The sequence below is a fragment of the Hypanus sabinus genome, chromosome 15 (genome assembly GCF_030144855.1).
Source record: "Hypanus sabinus isolate sHypSab1 chromosome 15, sHypSab1.hap1, whole genome shotgun sequence".
Classification (NCBI taxonomy): Eukaryota; Metazoa; Chordata; class Chondrichthyes; order Myliobatiformes; family Dasyatidae; genus Hypanus; species Hypanus sabinus.
This window is the reverse complement of record NC_082720.1, coordinates 38,999,198-39,016,260: the sequence shown is the minus strand read 5'-3', so window position 1 is coordinate 39,016,260 and position 17,063 is coordinate 38,999,198. Positions and strand designations below refer to the sequence as shown.

General features: G+C 40.9%; 1 protein-coding gene across 1 annotated transcript; it reads left to right on the top strand.

Moving 5' to 3' along the window:
• The first annotated feature begins 81 nt into the window (after positions 1-81).
• nop16 (NOP16 nucleolar protein homolog (yeast)) lies at positions 82-15,860 on the top strand. The gene is made up of 5 exons (XM_059990238.1): positions 82-277; positions 9,177-9,285; positions 14,187-14,247; positions 14,547-14,653; positions 15,447-15,860. The coding sequence occupies exons 1-5, from the start codon at positions 171-173 to the stop codon at positions 15,585-15,587; spliced, it is 525 nt and encodes a 174-aa protein (XP_059846221.1). The 5' UTR covers positions 82-170; the 3' UTR covers positions 15,588-15,860.
• Positions 15,861-17,063: the final 1,203 nt, after the last annotated feature.

Here is a 17,063-nt window from a genome sequence, read left to right as displayed (position 1 = left end):
AATGCATTGCAATATGGAAGGAATAAGTCTTATTTGTGCTGGGATTGTTTCTACCTTCGCGGGGGGACGGCGCAGGGCGGTCGGAGGTCAAAGTTGAAAGGTGGGTCGGTCGCGTCGTTGAGTGAGCGAGGTTTCTCGGCCCTTTGGCAAGGTGTGGGATTTGCAGCAGGATGCCGAAAGCCAAAGGTAAAACCAGGAGGAAAAAGTTCGACTACAAGGCAAATCGGAAAAAGCTAAAGAGGAGGATGGCGAAGAAGGCGGCGCCCCGGATCGAGTGGTGAGCGAGAGTGGCGGGCAACACGCGGTCCTTTAACATTGCAGGAATCTTCTCATAAAACTCACTTCAAACAGAAACGTTCGATTGCCAGACGGAAAATAAAACGCGGCTGCTTTTGATTCCCTTAGTGTTCTGGGGCAGGCGGAGCCTTTACATAATTGTACCATCTTCTGTGGTTCTGCCTTACCTTTGGACTGGGGCAAGCGCGGGCATTATATTAGATGAGTCTTAGTAAGGCGTGATTCTGAGTCTGGTCGGTCTGTGAGGCAGTTCGATCCGAAAATCAGTTCCCACATGTTTATGAGGGAGACTTTGTAAGACCAGTTAAGGTGGGAAGAGCTTTGTGGTCTTTGATTACAATTCCTAGGTCAACACTAGCTGATCCCCTCCCTAATATTTGTGGTGTTTAGAATCTAAGTGGTTATCTGAGCCATTTCATAGGAAACATAAGGGTCAGCTCCACGGGTGCTCTCTCAAGTAACATATCAACTTAGTACTACACCATAAAATGCAACAGCACAACACAGGACCAGGTCCTTTGGCTTAAGATGTCTATGCCAAACATGATGCCAGTGTATCTGCCTGTGTATGGTCTAAATATGTAAATTCCCTGTCAGTTCATCTTCCTATCTAAATGCTTTTAAACTTTACTTTCATATCTGCTTCCAGTGCTTGACAGTGTGTTCAAGGGACCTACCACTCCCTGTGTAAAAGAAAATCTTGCCATGGAAATTCCCTTTAAACTCCCCCCCCCCCCCCCCCCCCACTGTAAGCTATGCCGTCTAGTATTGGCATTTCCAACCTAGGTCCACTTCTCAGTGGATTGTTACCTTGTCAAGGTGGTGAAGCTTGTGTGGTCTTGAGATCCCGAGAGCGATGACGTCTGGAGCTATGCTCCTGGTAGGGTCACCCATGGTGGTAAAGTCGAGGGTGAGGTCCCTGACAACGAACAGTCCAACCAACTCTCAACAATGGAACAGGCGGACGAAGTTACTTCAAACTCAATGGCTGTGAAGGCGGATGAAGGCTGCAACAAATCCATCAGCTCCAGTCATCGTGGTTTCCATGCCATTGGAATCAGTTGGTTGATTTGTGAAGTATTGTTTGCTTCTTGGAGTGCAACATCAAGTACATGTTAAACAAATACACGCATAGGCGTCTTTGCTCTGTGGAAATGGAATGAAGACCATCATCCTGAACCTCGAGGGATAGCCACGACAACGACGAAAAGACTGTGATTATCAACTCTATCTATGATTTATATAATTCGATTATGTTGCCCCTCAGTTCCTGACACTCCAGTGAAAATGTCCAAATTTGTCCAACTTGGTAGTTTTGAGGAAGCAGAAAGGCTACAGAAGGACTTAATAGAAATTAGGAGAATGGGCAAAGAAGAGGTAGATGGCATACAGTTTCAGTAAGTGTATGAGTATGCAATTTGGTAGAAGAAATAAAAAGTATACACTACTTTCTAAATGGTGAGAAAATTCAAAAAGCTGAGGTGCAAAGGGTCTTGGGAGTCCTTGAGCTGGATTCCCCAATTTGCAAATTGAATCGGTGGTGAAGAAGGCAAATGCAAAGTTAGCATTTATTTCAAGAGGACGAGAATATAGAAGTGAGGATGTAATATTGAGGTTTTAGAAGGCACTGGTGAGGCCTTTCTTGGAGTATTGTGAGCAGTTTGGGCCCCTTATGTAAGAAAAGATGTGCTGACATTGGAGAGGATTCTAAGAAGGTTTACAAAAATGATTCTTAAGATTGAACGACTTGTGTGAGGAGCATTTGACAGCTCTGGGCCTGTACTCACTAGAATTCAGAAGAATGTGGGAGGATCTCATTGAAAGCTATTGAATTTTGAAAGACTGTGATAGTTTATGGGGAGAGCATGTTTCCTATGGTGGGGGAGTCTAAGACCAGAGGACACAGCCTCAGAATAGAGGGATGTCCATTTAGAACAGTGATGAGGAACTTCTTTAGTCAGAGAGTGGTGAATCTGTGGAATTCATTGCCACAGGGCCTCTGTGGAATTCATTGTCATAGAGTGGCTGTGGAGGCCCAGTCTTTATGTATGTTTAAGGCAGATGTTGATAGATTCTTGATTAGTCAGGGCATGAAGCAATATGGGAGAATGCAGGAGATTGGGATTGAGAGGGAAATGGATCAGTCATGATGAAATGGTAGAGCAGACATGATGGGCCAAATGGCCTAATTCTGCTCCAATATCTTATGGTCTTCTCTTTGTAACTAATACCCTCTGAGAGCATCTAGCAGCATCTGAGAGAACCTCTGCACTTCTTCAGAGCCAATTCTTTCCTGTAATGTGGTGACCAGAACTGCACACACTACTCCTGATCAAAGTTTTGTACAGCTGCAACATGATTTTCTGACTGTTTTACTGAACTCCTTGATAGATGAAGGCAAGCATGATGTACACTTCTATACCATCCTATCTGTTTTGTATTACTGCTTTCAGAGAACTATGGACTTGCATCCTGAGATTGCTCCTAAGTGTCCTGTCATTTACTATGTACATGTTGAACATTTAACTCGTTTCTTGGAATTGTTATCCAGACCTTTAGATTATATGTCTGATAATTAAATCACTTATCACATTAAAATTTATAGATTAGTTTTGAGTTATTTATAGTGGTTTGATGTGTGAATGATCCTGTTGTTTGTATTTTGGTATGCTTTTGTGTGTTACAACAAACTGCAAATCTGAATTCTTGAAGTGTTGTAAGTTCCATTTCTCCCAGTTGAGTTTACTGCGGGTTTCACAAGACAATTAGTGAGGTAATGAAGTTTTTTATCATTTAATTTTCTCTGAGAAATATGAGGGGTGGCCTAAGGTAGAATGACAGACAGACAGACATACTTAGTGATCCCGAGGGAAATTGGGTTTCGTTACAGCCACACCAACCAAGACTAGTGAAAGTCAATTTTGGAGTCAATTTTAGAAAACGTAGCACATTTATTTTTCAACATTGTCCCCTCCTACATTTACACACTTAGTTCAGCGGTCGTGGAGCATATGGATCTTGGACCTCTAGAAAGTGTTCACAGGTGGGTGATTGATAAGTTTATAGCCTAAGGTAGAAGGAGATGAGTTATACAGCTCCCTTCAGATGCACATGCAGTTCAAATCTTTCAGTGATTATGCAGAAAGTTTGAAGTTAATAACTCATCAGTTAATGACTCATCGAGGTGATTGATAAGTTTGTGGCCTAAGGTAAAAAGAGATGAGTTATTAAGCTTCAAACTTTCTGCATAATCACTCAAAGAGTTAATCTGCATGTGCATGTAACAAGAGCTGTATAACTCATCTCCTACAAACTTATCAATCAGTGGTCTGTGGACACTTTCTGAAGGTCCAAGGTCTGTATGCTCCACAATTTTAGAGATTTTCTAAAATTGACTCCTTCTACCTAGGCCACAAACATATCAATCACCCCTCGTAAAGGAAAATGTTTGATTTGGTGAGCTATATGAGTACTTGAAAGTAGTCACTATTTTGGCAGTTGATACCTGCAACTTGTTTAAATCAAAGCAACCTGAGTAATTGCAGCCCTTTAAATAGGAACTAAAGAAAGGCAGAGAGCTGCAGCAGTCACCGTACAGTGTCTTCTCCATCCAAGACAAAGTCATGGAGTGAGTTGGGCACCCTCATATTTAGCTGAATGCAGAAATGTGTCTTCATGGTTATACTTGCTTCATGATCACATTCAAGCCATGGTCTTTATTGTGAAGTCTACAATACAACCAGTATCCATGTGGACTGCTGTTAAGCAAGGTTGCATAATTGAGAAAATTGTTGGGACGATCTTTAGTGCCATAAGCTGCATATTTCCTTCCACAAGCTTCCTACTAGATGCAACTAATTTACAGCACTAATGGGAAACTGTTCAAACTGTGTTGTCTCTACTGGAGCTCCAAGGTCACACCTACCTCAGTAGTCAGGTTACAGTACCCAGATGATGCCAGTGTACATACCTATCCAGAGGTAAACAGGAAGGTCGACCTAGTGCTCAGCATCCATAAACAAGTGCTCAACTAATCTAACCCTGTTGTATACCACCATTTCTCCATCAAAGTCCACATATTGAGACCTGTGGGGGCAAATGGACCACCAGCCTGACTCTGATTACCATCACTGGTAGTGAGAAAATATAGCATTTGGTCAACTGACTTTAAACCTGGCAAAATGCTTGTGGTTTCTTGGGCAGCTATGATCGGAGATTTCATCAATCTACAGTAGGCACTTTGGTGCTTGAGAGATATGACCCGTGTTTGTTCTTGCAAAATCCTCTACTCCCAATGAAAGGAAAAGCAAGCTGACATTCCCAGCATTGATGATCTAATTGTGCTTGGTTGGCTATATTGGGCAAGCTATATCCTTTACGAGCTCTTAAAACAAAAATTCATTTCAGAATTCAATGAAGTGTACATCAGATGGACAGAAGGTATGTGTTCTCAAAGCTTCTTTGGATAGAGGTATGGGGGGGGGTGGGGTAGAAGGGGCATGCAGTTTCACGGCAGACTACCAAGAATTAAGGAGAAGCATTCAGGATAGCACTGAGAACTGAGAACACCATGCATTGAGAGCACACATAAACCCTGTGTAGACAGCAGAGTGCATTGTTCACAAACTACCTTAACATGTGGTGGCATCTACCCCACTTGTAGTAAAGGCTACAGAATATAAATTGGCCTTTGCAGTCTCCTCAGGTCCATGGAACAGGAGTAGAAACAAGTCACCCTTAACAGACTTAAGATGTCAGGAATGGGGAACTGTGGTGCAATGGGACTGGGAAGCAAACTTGCATTTATGTAGCTCTAAATGCAATCTTTGATAAGTTCTTTATAGCTAATGCAGCACCTGGTATCACTAAACACAAATTTAAAACAAACCCTGAAATGTAGAACTATATAAGCACAAGAACAGGGCCCTCCAGTCCATGATGTTGCACCAGATTAATTAAGATAATGAAGCCTGATTATGCTCATTCCTTGCGCCGGCATGTGGTTCATATATCTCCTTTCTCTGCATTTCCGTGTGCCTGTAACACCGATTGTACTTTTTTTTCGATAGATGCTGCCTGGCCTGCTAACTTCCTCCAGCATTTTGTGTGTGTTGCTTGAATTTCCAGTTTCTGCAGATCTTCTATTTTGTGATTAGTTTGTTTAACCTCTTTATAACACATGTTGGCGTCCTGGTAAACTTCTATACCCTCTCCAAAGTCTCCAACACCTAGATAGATAGGTACTGTATTGATCTGTGGGAAATTACAGTGCACAGATATAAATATTAGAAGAGAATTAGAAAGAATTAAAAAAAAAAGTTACAACAAACCATCTAATGGGAGGAGTCATCACTTCCCTGGCTATAGGTTGACTCATTATAAAACTTAATGGCTGACGTTAAGAATGTCCTCGTATAGCACTCTTTGGAGCAGAGTATTGTCTTAAGGCTGATTTATACTTGTGCGTTGCATGTACGTTGTAGGTACCGCATACCCTACGCCATACCTACATCATAGGGTGACGTGCCCCTCCCCCAAAAAGTAACTCAAGCGTCACAGCGACGCAGACCGCAACATGAGGAAATCTGCAGATGCTGGAAATTCAAGCAACACACACAAAACGCTGGTGGAACGCAGCAGGTCAGGCAGCATCTATAGGGAAAAGCACTGTCGACGTTTTGGGCCAAGACCCTTCATCATGACTAACTGAAAGGAAAGATAGTAAGAGATTTGAAAGTAGGAGGGGGAGGGGAAATGCGAAATGATAGGGAGAAGACCGGAGGGGGTGGGGTGAAGTGAAGCTGAGAGTCGGAAACGTGATTGGCAAAAGGGATACAGAGCTAGCGAAGGGAAAGGATCATGGGACGGGAGGCATAGGGAGAAAGAAAGGGGGAGGGGAGCACCAGAGGGAGATAGAGAACAGGCAGAGTGATGGGCAGAGAGAGAAAAAAAAAGAGGAGGGGGGAAAACTAAGTATATTAGGGATGGGGTAAGAAGCGGAGGAGGGGCATTAACAGAAGTTAGTGAAGTCAATGTTCATGCCATCAGGTTGGAGGCTACCCAGCCAGTATATAAGGTGTAGTTCCTCCAACCTGAGTGTGGCTTCATCTTGACAGTAGAGGAGGCCATGGATAGACATATCAGAATGGGAATGAGATGTGGAATTAAAATGTGTTGCCACTGGGAGATCCTGCTTTCTTTGGCGGACTGAGTATAGGTGTTCAGCGAAATGGTCTCCTAGTCTGCGTCAGGTCTCACCAATATATAAAAGGCCACACCGGGAGCACCAGACACAGTATACCACACCAGCTGACTCACAGGTGAACTGTCGCCTCACCTGGAGAGACTCTCTGGGGCCCTGAATGGTGGTGAGGGAGGAAGTGTAAGGGCAGGTGTAGCACTTGTTCCGCTTACAAGGGTAAGTGCCAGGAGGGAGATTGGTGGGAAGGGATGGTGGGGATGAATGGACAAGGGAGTTGCATGGGGAGCGATCCCTGAGGAAAGCAGAAGTGGGGGGGAGGGAAAGATGTGCTTGGTAATGGGATCCCGTTAGAGGTGGCAGAAGTTATAGAGAATTACACGTTGGACCTGGAGGGTGGTGGGGTGGTAGGTGAAGACAAGAGGAACCCTTATCCCTGAAATATTTAGGTTTTTTCCCCCTCCTTTTTTCTCTCTTTCTGCCCATCACTCTGCCTGTTCTCCATCTCCCTCTGGTGCTCCCCTCCCCCTTTCTTTCGCCCTAGCCCTCCCGTCCTATGATCCTTTCCCTTCTCCAGCTCTATCCCTTTTGCCAAGCACCTTTCCGGCTCTCAGTTCACCCCGCCCCCTCCGGTCTTCTCCTATCATTTCGCATTTCCCCTTCCCCCCCCCCTCCTTACTTTCAAATCTCTTACTATCTTTCCTTTCAGTTAGAGCTGACGAAGGGTCTCGGCCCGAAACGTCGACAGTGCTTCTTCCTATAGATGCTGCCTGGCCTGCTGCGTTCCACCAGCATTTTGTGTGTGTTGCAGACCGCAACAACTGTAATTGGTCCACTTGATAGCATCGCATTTCCTCCTACGCAGTTCCGGTTGCTTCTTATCCGCCATGTCTGTACATCAATGCAAAATAGATGAACCAAATCGTCAAATCTACCTGCCGACATGTGAAAATGTTTGAAATGCACTTCCTCGTCCATGTCTCTCACAAAGAAACTCAACACAGTAGCATAGAAACCCCACCACCAACTAGCGTTTTGGCTCACACCAACGCATGCTTGCTATGGTGTAGAACGACGCAGAGGTGAAAATCAGGGCTACGGTGTAGCCCATACGCACAAGTATAAATCAGCCTTTAGTCTATTACTAAAAGTGCTTCTCTGTTCAGTCAAGGTGGCATGCAGAGGGTGAGAAACATTGTTCAGAATTGCCATGATTTGCCTTGGGGTCCTTTGTTCTACCACAGCCTCCAGTGTGTCCAGTTTAATTCCTATAACAGAGCCAGCCAGTCTAATCCGTTTACAGAGCCTTTTGTCATTACCCTCATTGATGCCATTGCCCCAGCACACCACTGCATAGAATATTGTACTGGTGACAGCAGACTGGTAGATCATTTGAAGGAGAGGCCTGTATGCTCCAAAGGACCTCAGTCTCCTCAGGAAGTAGAGGCGACTCTGGCTCTTCTTGTATACAGCCTCGTTGCTGGTGCTCCAGTCAAGTCCATCATCCAGGTTCACCCCCAGGTCCTCACCACATCCATGTCCTCACTATCAATAGTAACAGGGAGCAATGCAGGCTTAGTATTCCTAAAGTCTATCACCATCTCCTTTTGTCTTACTAATATTGAGCTACAGTTGATTCTACTTGCACCATTTGACAAAGTCCTCCACCAGGGCCTTTTATTCTTCCTCCCGTCCTCTGTTTGTACACCCAGCTATTGCTGAGTCATCAGAGAATTTCTGCAGATGACATAAGTCAGTGTTGTGTCTAAAATGCAAGGTATACAGGTGTGAGCAGGAAGGGAACCAGTACAGTCCCTTGTGGTGCCCCATTGCTGCTTATAGCCATGTCTGATACACAGCTCTGAAGGTGCACAAACTGGTTTGCCAGTCAGGTAGTCCATTATCCAGGATAATGGGGCAACTCATACCAAACTGTAAATTATTCCACTTTTTTTTTTGGTTCCTTGCAGTTGCTTGTCTTCCAGTGAATAAAGGTGGTGTTGGTGTGGGTCATTTAAGTGATACGTTTTTCCCGTAGTAGTTGTTGCAACTGAGTGATCCAGTGCTGGACTCCACAAGGAAACCAACATTGGAGTGCATTTCAGAAAAGACGGTTGAAGAGTGTCTAGCAGATTCTGCTCTTTTGTGTTTGTACGTGCATTGTAAAATACCATTTCTCTGAAAAGTTTGAACTGTTGAATGTAACAATTTCAGATTGTGGTGCTGTTCCTCAGCACCTCTTCTGGTACACCCGCCCATCGGTTTCATTTGCATGTTTTACTTTTGTGTGATAATCTTCAGCCTGCAGTTGCCCTCCCTCTATTATTCCCATTTTATTTTTCATATTTAGTTAATTTTTAAGCTCTGATTTCAAGTGCTAATGAACATTCCTTTGTCTGTAACAGAGATTATAGATCCTACTGAGCATGTCCAGCATCTTGTTTCTTTTGTTTCTCCTTGATAATTTTGATCTTTTTGTAATTGATCTTCTAAATTGATAAGTTGGAGCAGGGTTCTTAAGTTTGAAAATGTTTTAAATATAAAATGTTTTGTAGCAAGATTTTGCAAAGGAGTATCACTTATTCCTCTCATAATCTAGAATTATAAGTAATATAGAGTAAGTTTCAAAGTAAGTTTAACTGAGTGATAATGTTTAAATAATCCTAATTGTGTTTTAAAGTGCACAAATAAGAAATGCGTGGAACAACAGGAAATCAGTTACTCAAAATCTGGCTGAAATGGGTTTGGCGTGTGATCCAAATCGCACACTTCCTATTAAGAAAACTAAGGTATGTGTTTCTGTTCTTTCCAAAATATTATTTATTATGTTGTAATATTTAATAGAACAGTGTGGAATAGCAACAGGCCCTTTGGCCCATAGTTTTAGCTAAACTAATAGTAATCAAATGGCCAACTAAACTGAATCCTTCTACCTATACAAAATGTATATATTGTTCCATTTCCTGCACTTTAAATGCCTCTGTCATATTCACCTTACTGCTGTTCCAGGCACCCACTTCTTTTTTTTAACAAAAGAGTTTGCTCCACATATCTTCTTTCAACTTAATTGCCTCTCACCTTAAATGCATGCGCTCTCAGTTGTGCAAAAGCTACAGACTAAGGGTAATGTTCCAGGATGCCCCGATTACGTGACTTGCATTGGTTTGTCACAAATTATTTCATACATTCATCAGTTTATATTGTTCATAAAATCTGATTATTAAAGTACACTTGAAACTTGCCTATATACAGTGGCATGCAAAGGTTTGGGCACCCCTGGTCAAAATTTCTGTAACTGTGAATAGTTAAGTGATTAGAAGATGAACTGATCTCCAAAAGTCATAACGTTAAAGATGAAACATTCTTTTCAACATTTTAGGCAAGGTTAGTGTATTATTTTTGTTTTGTGCGATTTTAGAGTGGAAAAAAAGGAAAGGAACACCATGCAAAAGTTTGGGCACCCCAAAAGATTTGAGCTCTCAGATAACTTTTACCGAGGTCTCAGACCTTAATTAGCTTGTTAGAGCTATGGCTTGTTCACAATCATCATTAGGGAAGTCCAGATGATGCAAATTTCAAAGCTTTATAAATACTCTGACTCCTCAAACCTTGTCCCAACAATCAGCAGCCATGGGCTCCTCTAAGCAGCTGCATAGCACTCTGAAAATTAAAATAAATGATGCCCACAAAGCAGAAGGCTATAAGAAGATAGCAAAGCGTTTTCAGGTAGCCGTTTCCTCAGTTCATAACGTCATTAAATGGCAGTTAACAGGAACAGTGGAGATCAAGTTGAGGTCTGGAAGACCAGGAAAATTTTCCGAGAGAACTGCTCATAGGATTGCTAGATAGGCGAATCAAAACCTTCGTTTGACTGCAAAAGACCTTCAGGAAGATTTAGCAGACTGTGGAGTGGTGGTGCACTGTTCTACTGTGCAGCGACACCTGCACAACAATTACCTTCATGGAAGAGACATCAGAAGAAAACCTTTCCTGTGTCCTCACCACAAAATTCAGCATCAGAAGTTTGCAAAGGAACATCTAAACGAGGCAGATGCATTTTGGAAACAAGTCCTGTGGACTGATGAAGTTAAAATAGAACTTTTTGGCCGCAATGAGCAAAGGTATGTTTGGAGAAAAAAAGTACAGAATTTCATGAAAAGAACACCTCTCCAACTGTTAAGCATGGGGGTGGAATAATCATATTTTGGGTCTGTGTTGTAGCCAGTGGCACAAGGAACATTTCACTGGTAGATGGAAGAATGAATTCAGATAAATATCAGAAAATTCTGGAACAAAACATCACACCGTCTGTTTAAAAAAAAAAGCTGAAGGTGAGAAGAGGATGGTTCTACAACAGGATAATGATCATAAACACACCTCAAAATCTACAATGGACTACCTCAAGAGGCACAAGCTGAAGGTTTTGCCATGGCCCTCACAGTCTCCCGACCGAAACATCATTGAAAATCTGTGGATAGACCTCAAAAGAGCAGTGCATGCAAGATGGCCCAAGAATCTCACAGAGCTAGAAGCCTTTTGCAAGGAAGAATGGGTGAAAATCCCCCAAACAAGAATTGAAAGACTCTTAGCAGGCTGCAAAAAGCATTTACAAGCTGTGATACTTGCCAAAAGGGGTGTACTAAGTACTGACCATGCAGGGTGCCCAAACTTGCTGTGGGCCCTTTTCCTTGTTTGTTATTTTGAAACTGTAAAAGATGGAAATAAAAAAGTAATCTGGCTTAAAATATTAACGAAATGTGCCCTCTTTAACTTTATGCCTTTTAGAAATAGGTCTTCTTTTACTTGCTTAGCTAATCACAATAACAGAAATTTTGACCGGGGTGCCCAAACTTTTGAATACCACTGTATAAATGACAACATAAATCAAGTAAAAACTGTTTCTTTTGATTAACTGGAAAGTAGAGAGGATATTGAAATTTTAAAAAACTGACAGCATCTTATCACAGAATTATATCAAAGATGTGTTTGTTAAGAATTATCAGTTGGCAAACTCAATACGCATCCTAATGGCAATGGTACTCTCAGGAATTTTTGGCCATGTATTGATAATATGCAACTGGATTTTGCGTATAATTTGGATATCGTTTTCCTGTGGTGGTGTTACTTTTGTTCTCACCTGGAGTTATTAAGTTCTGTAATGGTGAAGTAAGAGTGCTAAGTTACTACTTGAAGATGGTGGACTAGCAGGATAGATCTGATAGGCTGTATCTGAATTCAAATTGCATTGATGCCTAATGTCCCGACAGTCTTGACTTGAATGACAAACTTAAGTGTTGTGGGTTCTTAAGTTTGATACAAAATGTTTTGTAGCAAGATTTTGCAAAGGAGTATCACTTATTCCTCTCATAATGTAGAATTATGAGTAATGTTCTAGAATAAGTTTGAAAGGAAGTTTAACTGAGTGACAATGTTTAAATAATCCTAATTGTGTTTTAAAGTGCACAAATAAGAAATGTGTGGAACAACAGGAGAATCAGTTGCTCAAAATCTGGCTGAAATGGGTTTGGCGTGTGAACTTTGGCTTTGACGTTTCAATGCTGCTACTTCTGATAGTAATTAACCTCTTTACCTGTAGTTGTGATCAATTATGCATGATTCAAATAATAATTTGTTTAAATTCCCCTTTAAGTACTTTTAAGAAATTTGGTACTGGTAATGCCATTGGAAATTAGGGGCAAGTGTTTTCCTCCATTTAGGTCATTCTGGCACAACAATATATATAGACCATCTCAAACTAACATGCACTGAATTAAGTATAGTAGAATTGAGTTCAGTACAGTTTGAATGAAAAATTAATTTTATCTGGTGTTTAAGTAACTTATAAGTTTATTGGTATGAAAACTAATTCTTCTAGTGGGAATTCCAGAATAGGAAAACATAATCTGGAAATTACAATCATACATGCCTTCCAATTTTAAAAATGCAGTATTATGTAGAAAATAACAGATCACTTGAATGAATCTAGCAATGGAGTATTCCTGGTATTAAATTTCAAATTATAGAATTAAGCGTAGCTGTGAGTTATATGGGTCCTAGAAATTTTTTGTGAATGACTGGCATGGTGTCTCAGCAACTTAGACTGTTCACAGTGTCAACTCCCTAGTACCAAACACTGCAGAGGATTGCTGCAGGTTCATTGACTTCACTAAGATAAAGTTCAAAGCAATTAGCCCTTTCTTTTCTTTGAGCACAAATGCACTTGAACCTTCAAAATGATCTCTTGGTGGAATACCATATACTGAGGTCATCAACAACTCTATATTTGGAATTGTTAAGGCCGTACATTAGTCAGGGTCAACATGGATGCTGCATCCCAGCAGTCTACATTATGTGCATCACAAGAGTTGCTAGCCGGCATTTAACTCAATGTAGGACTGCTTTAAGGACTCCAGCTCCAGATTGGTCCTATGGGTTTACTCCCAAAGCCATCCCCATAAAAGGATATAGCCACAGGATAGTGGAGGTTTGAGATCTCCTAGATGTGCTGCCAACCATGGCTGATGGAGTTGAATCTGCCCAAAGCAACTGCCTTTGCCCCTTCTCCTGACAATAAGAATGGTTCCACCGGGCTTAGTAGCTAAGCTGCATGCGAAGTCCAGCAGTTGGACTTAGTTGTCAGAGGCATTTGAGATGCATGCCATTGGGAGATTTAATAGGTAGTGGGAGCTTATCCCCACTACTTCCCTCAGCTATGACAACCTTTTGGTTTTTTGGAATTGTATTTACAAAAATGTGTAGTCTTGGGCTGGAAGACATGAAATGTATCTGGCAGTTTCTGGCACCTTAGTTAAAGCATGCGCAAGGAGTGAAGTGCTTGTCCTGCAGCTTTGGGGAAAGACTGTAAAGAAGCATATGTTCTGAAATTCATATATATCTCACTGGATGCTTCAACCAAAACCAAAGTATTCAATGTGTGAGTGCTGAAGATGGAATAAAAGAAGAATGGCTTCCATAAAGAACTTTGAATGGGGAATCACTCTTGCTTCTCAGCACTTCCTGCCAAATTGGCGGAGTAGCCATGTGATGTGTTTGTAAAAAAAAAACAACAACAACTTTGAACAGCAGCTAAGTTTACTGGAGGCCTGCATACTTCCCTACAGGTCTGTATAACTAAACAGTCAGTTACTTTTCTTTCTTTTAAAATATTCAAAATTGCACAAAATAGCATGTCTGCTTCCAATACTAAGGACAATCATCCAAATAATTCCTTTCCTCCCAAACTTCATGATCTGTTTTGCTGTGTTTATGATTTGTGGAGTTATTCCAGCTATACTAAAGCTTAACGAAATATTCAATGAATGGCGGTAACATGGAGTGTTGCTGTTTTCATATAGTGGGATTATTTTCCTTCAATTGGTTAGTTCAGATATTTGGTCTGAAAAAGGATCTAGTGCTTTCCCAGTGTGTATGGCAAGTGTGTATGTATATTTGGTCTGTTACACGGCATCTTGCAATGCTCATTAGCATACTGTGTGTGGTAGGCAATAAGTGGATTAACATTGAAAACACACTGGTAAAATAGGTCTCAACAAAACATTTTGCACTATTTCTTTACCTCAATTTGGAGGGGATAGAATCCTAGCAGAAGGTTGTGACAAGTATTTGTCTTGAGTTAGTATTTTGCTATAAGTGATTTATATCAAAATTTAAACTATAATTTCTTTTACAGAAAATGGAAGTGGCCTCAACAGATGGAAAGCAAGTTGTAGTTAAGCCATATGTCATTAATGGTTTGTATCATTATCAGAACTTTTATTCTTGGATATCCTCAATTTTGAATTATCAACAATATAATCTTTCACTTTGTCTTGTGCAAGTTGTTGAAGATGAATTGGTGTGGAATTTGGTATATGGATTAGCAGAGGGCAAGACTAAAATTAAACATTGTTACTTTGGTATAGGAATTCATGCTAAATTCAGTAAATGTTGCTTTGTTAGTCACTTGTAATCAAGCAAGATTATTTGCCCATATGTATAAATATGAAGTAATTGTAAAGTACAACATGTAACACACTTTTCCCCACTACAGAGCTAGAGGCAGAGGCAAGCCTCCCGGAAGTGACCAAGTCCACTCTTTCCAAAGAATTCATTGACTATGTACGGCATATGATTGAGAACTACAAGGATAATTTCAAGGTATAGTACTTAAGGAAAAAGTATACTGATAGGCAGAGCTTGGATGGGTGGAATCAGCAGTAGTTATTTCAGCTCTTTTTCACTCTGGTGTTGAGAAGGTCTTTTAATGTTGGTAGCTGACAGCTGGTGGACCACTCGCAATCTGGACTTGGAGGGGGAGAAGGTGCCAGGAAGCCAAACATTGGCCAGGAAATATTAAGATATTTCCACTAGTGAGAGAATCTGGAATGGGATACCATTTTTTAATTCAAATAAATTTCTGCCGAGTTGTTTCAATCAAGCCAAACTTTTTTTTTTCAAGTAATAGCTTGCAGTGGGCATTGGTTAAATTTGAAATTGCACTCCCATCTCCATGCTTGGAGAAAATGTTGCTGTAGCAACCAGAAATGTTGATTTGTTTTTAATAGCATGAGATGGGAAAGTAATAAATGCCAAATGTTAATGTGTTTTGGAGGGAAGAATCCTACTGGGGAGAAGAGATTTTTAAAAAAATTTGGTATTTGGTAGGCTAGGAGAACAAAAGCGAAAATTTTCTCAAGCTGAAGTATAAGATTGACCAGGTAGTTCCTGAGGAATTGTAAATCTAATCCTATCCTTGGTCGTGGGTAGGAATCAATTGCACAATCCCTGCAGCTGTTGGATATTATTGAATCTATAACCTGGATCATTTTAATCTTTAACATAGGGTCAGCAACTGACGCTTTAACTGGAACATACTAATGATTTGAATTATGACCTGGTCTGTTTTAAATGTAGAACCATTGAGCATATGCTTTACCTTTTTACCTCTTAGGCAATGGCAAGAGATGAGATGAACTATTACCAGGACACGCCACATCAGATCAGGAAAAAAATTGACTCTTACAAACGCTTTTATCCAAGTGAATATGCTGATTTGCTTGCTGCTGTACAAGATAAGATGGATGTCTCATGAGAATGAATCAGTTTTGCTTTAACCCAGTCAAAATATTTTTCTGTTGTCCTTGGTTACCACTGAGTTTTGCTAAGGCACATATTAAAGTAAAATGACAATTCTCATAAGTATTGAAACCATCTTTAAATATCAGTTCTAGAAATGAGTGATCTGACCTGTTGGACTTAATTAAGTTAAACTTTTTTGGTTAAATTGTATTGCCATAAATTAATTATAACTGTTTTGATATTTCATGCTGTAAGCAAACTGAATAAAATGTATTTTAATAGTGAATAGGTAGTTTCTGCATTTGATTATTGAGTTTTCCTTATGTTTTCATTGTTGGATCTGACTGTTTAATTATCATTTTCTTTGCAGATTAACAATCAATTATCTGTTGGTATTTTAAGTAGCCTGTATATACCTAACAGTTTAATATGCCCTTAGTGGCTATACAAAGTATAATTTCAAAGTAAATTTATTACCACAGTACATCTACAATTACTGTATACACCTGAGATTCATTTTCTTGTGGGCATGCTCAATAACTCCATAATAGAATAATAACCATAGTAGAATCAAGGGAAAGAACGCATCAACTTGGTCATTCCGCAAGTGTGCAAAAGGCAACAAACTGTGCAAATACAAAAAAAAAGAAATAATAATAAATAAATTAATGAAATTGAGAACAAGAGATGCAGAGTCCTTGAAGGTGAGTCCCTAGCTTGTGAGAACATTTCAGTGATGGGGCGAGAGGAGGTGTCACCTTTGTTTCAAGAGCCTGATGATTGAGGGGTAACACACAAAATGCTGGAGGAACTCAGCAGGCCAGGCAGCATTTATGGGGAGAAAAGTGCAGTTGGTGTTTTAGGCCGAAACCCTTCAGGACTGAAGAAAAAAAGCTGAGTAGATTTGAAAGGTGGGGTGAGGGGAAAGAGAAACACCAGGCGATAGGTGAAATGGAGGAGGAGAGATGAAGCAAAGAGCTAGGAAATTGATTAGTGAAAGAGACAGAAGGCCATGAAAGAATTTATTTTTAAAAAAGGGGGGGAGCACCAGGGGGACACGATGGGTGGGCAAAGGACAAAGAGGTAACATGAGGGAAAAGAAGATGGAAAATGGTGAAGATGGGGAGGGGGGATGGCATTACTAGAAGTTTGAGAAATCAATGTTCATGCCATCAGGTTGGAGGCTGCCCAAACAGAATACGAGGTTCCTCCAACCTAAATGTGGCCATATCAGGACAGTGGAGGAGGCCACGATTCCCTTCACCATTTCCCCATCCCCTTTTCCCTCTCTCATGTTATCTCCTTGCCCACCCATCGCCTTCCTCTAGTGTTCCTCTGACTCCCCCGCCCACATATTTTTATTTCTTCCATGGCCTTCTGTCTCCTTCACCAATCAACTTTCTAGCTCTTTGCTTCATCTCTCCCCCTCCAAGTTTCACCTATTGCCTGGTGTTTCTCTCCGCTCCCCACCTATCAAATCTACTCCTCA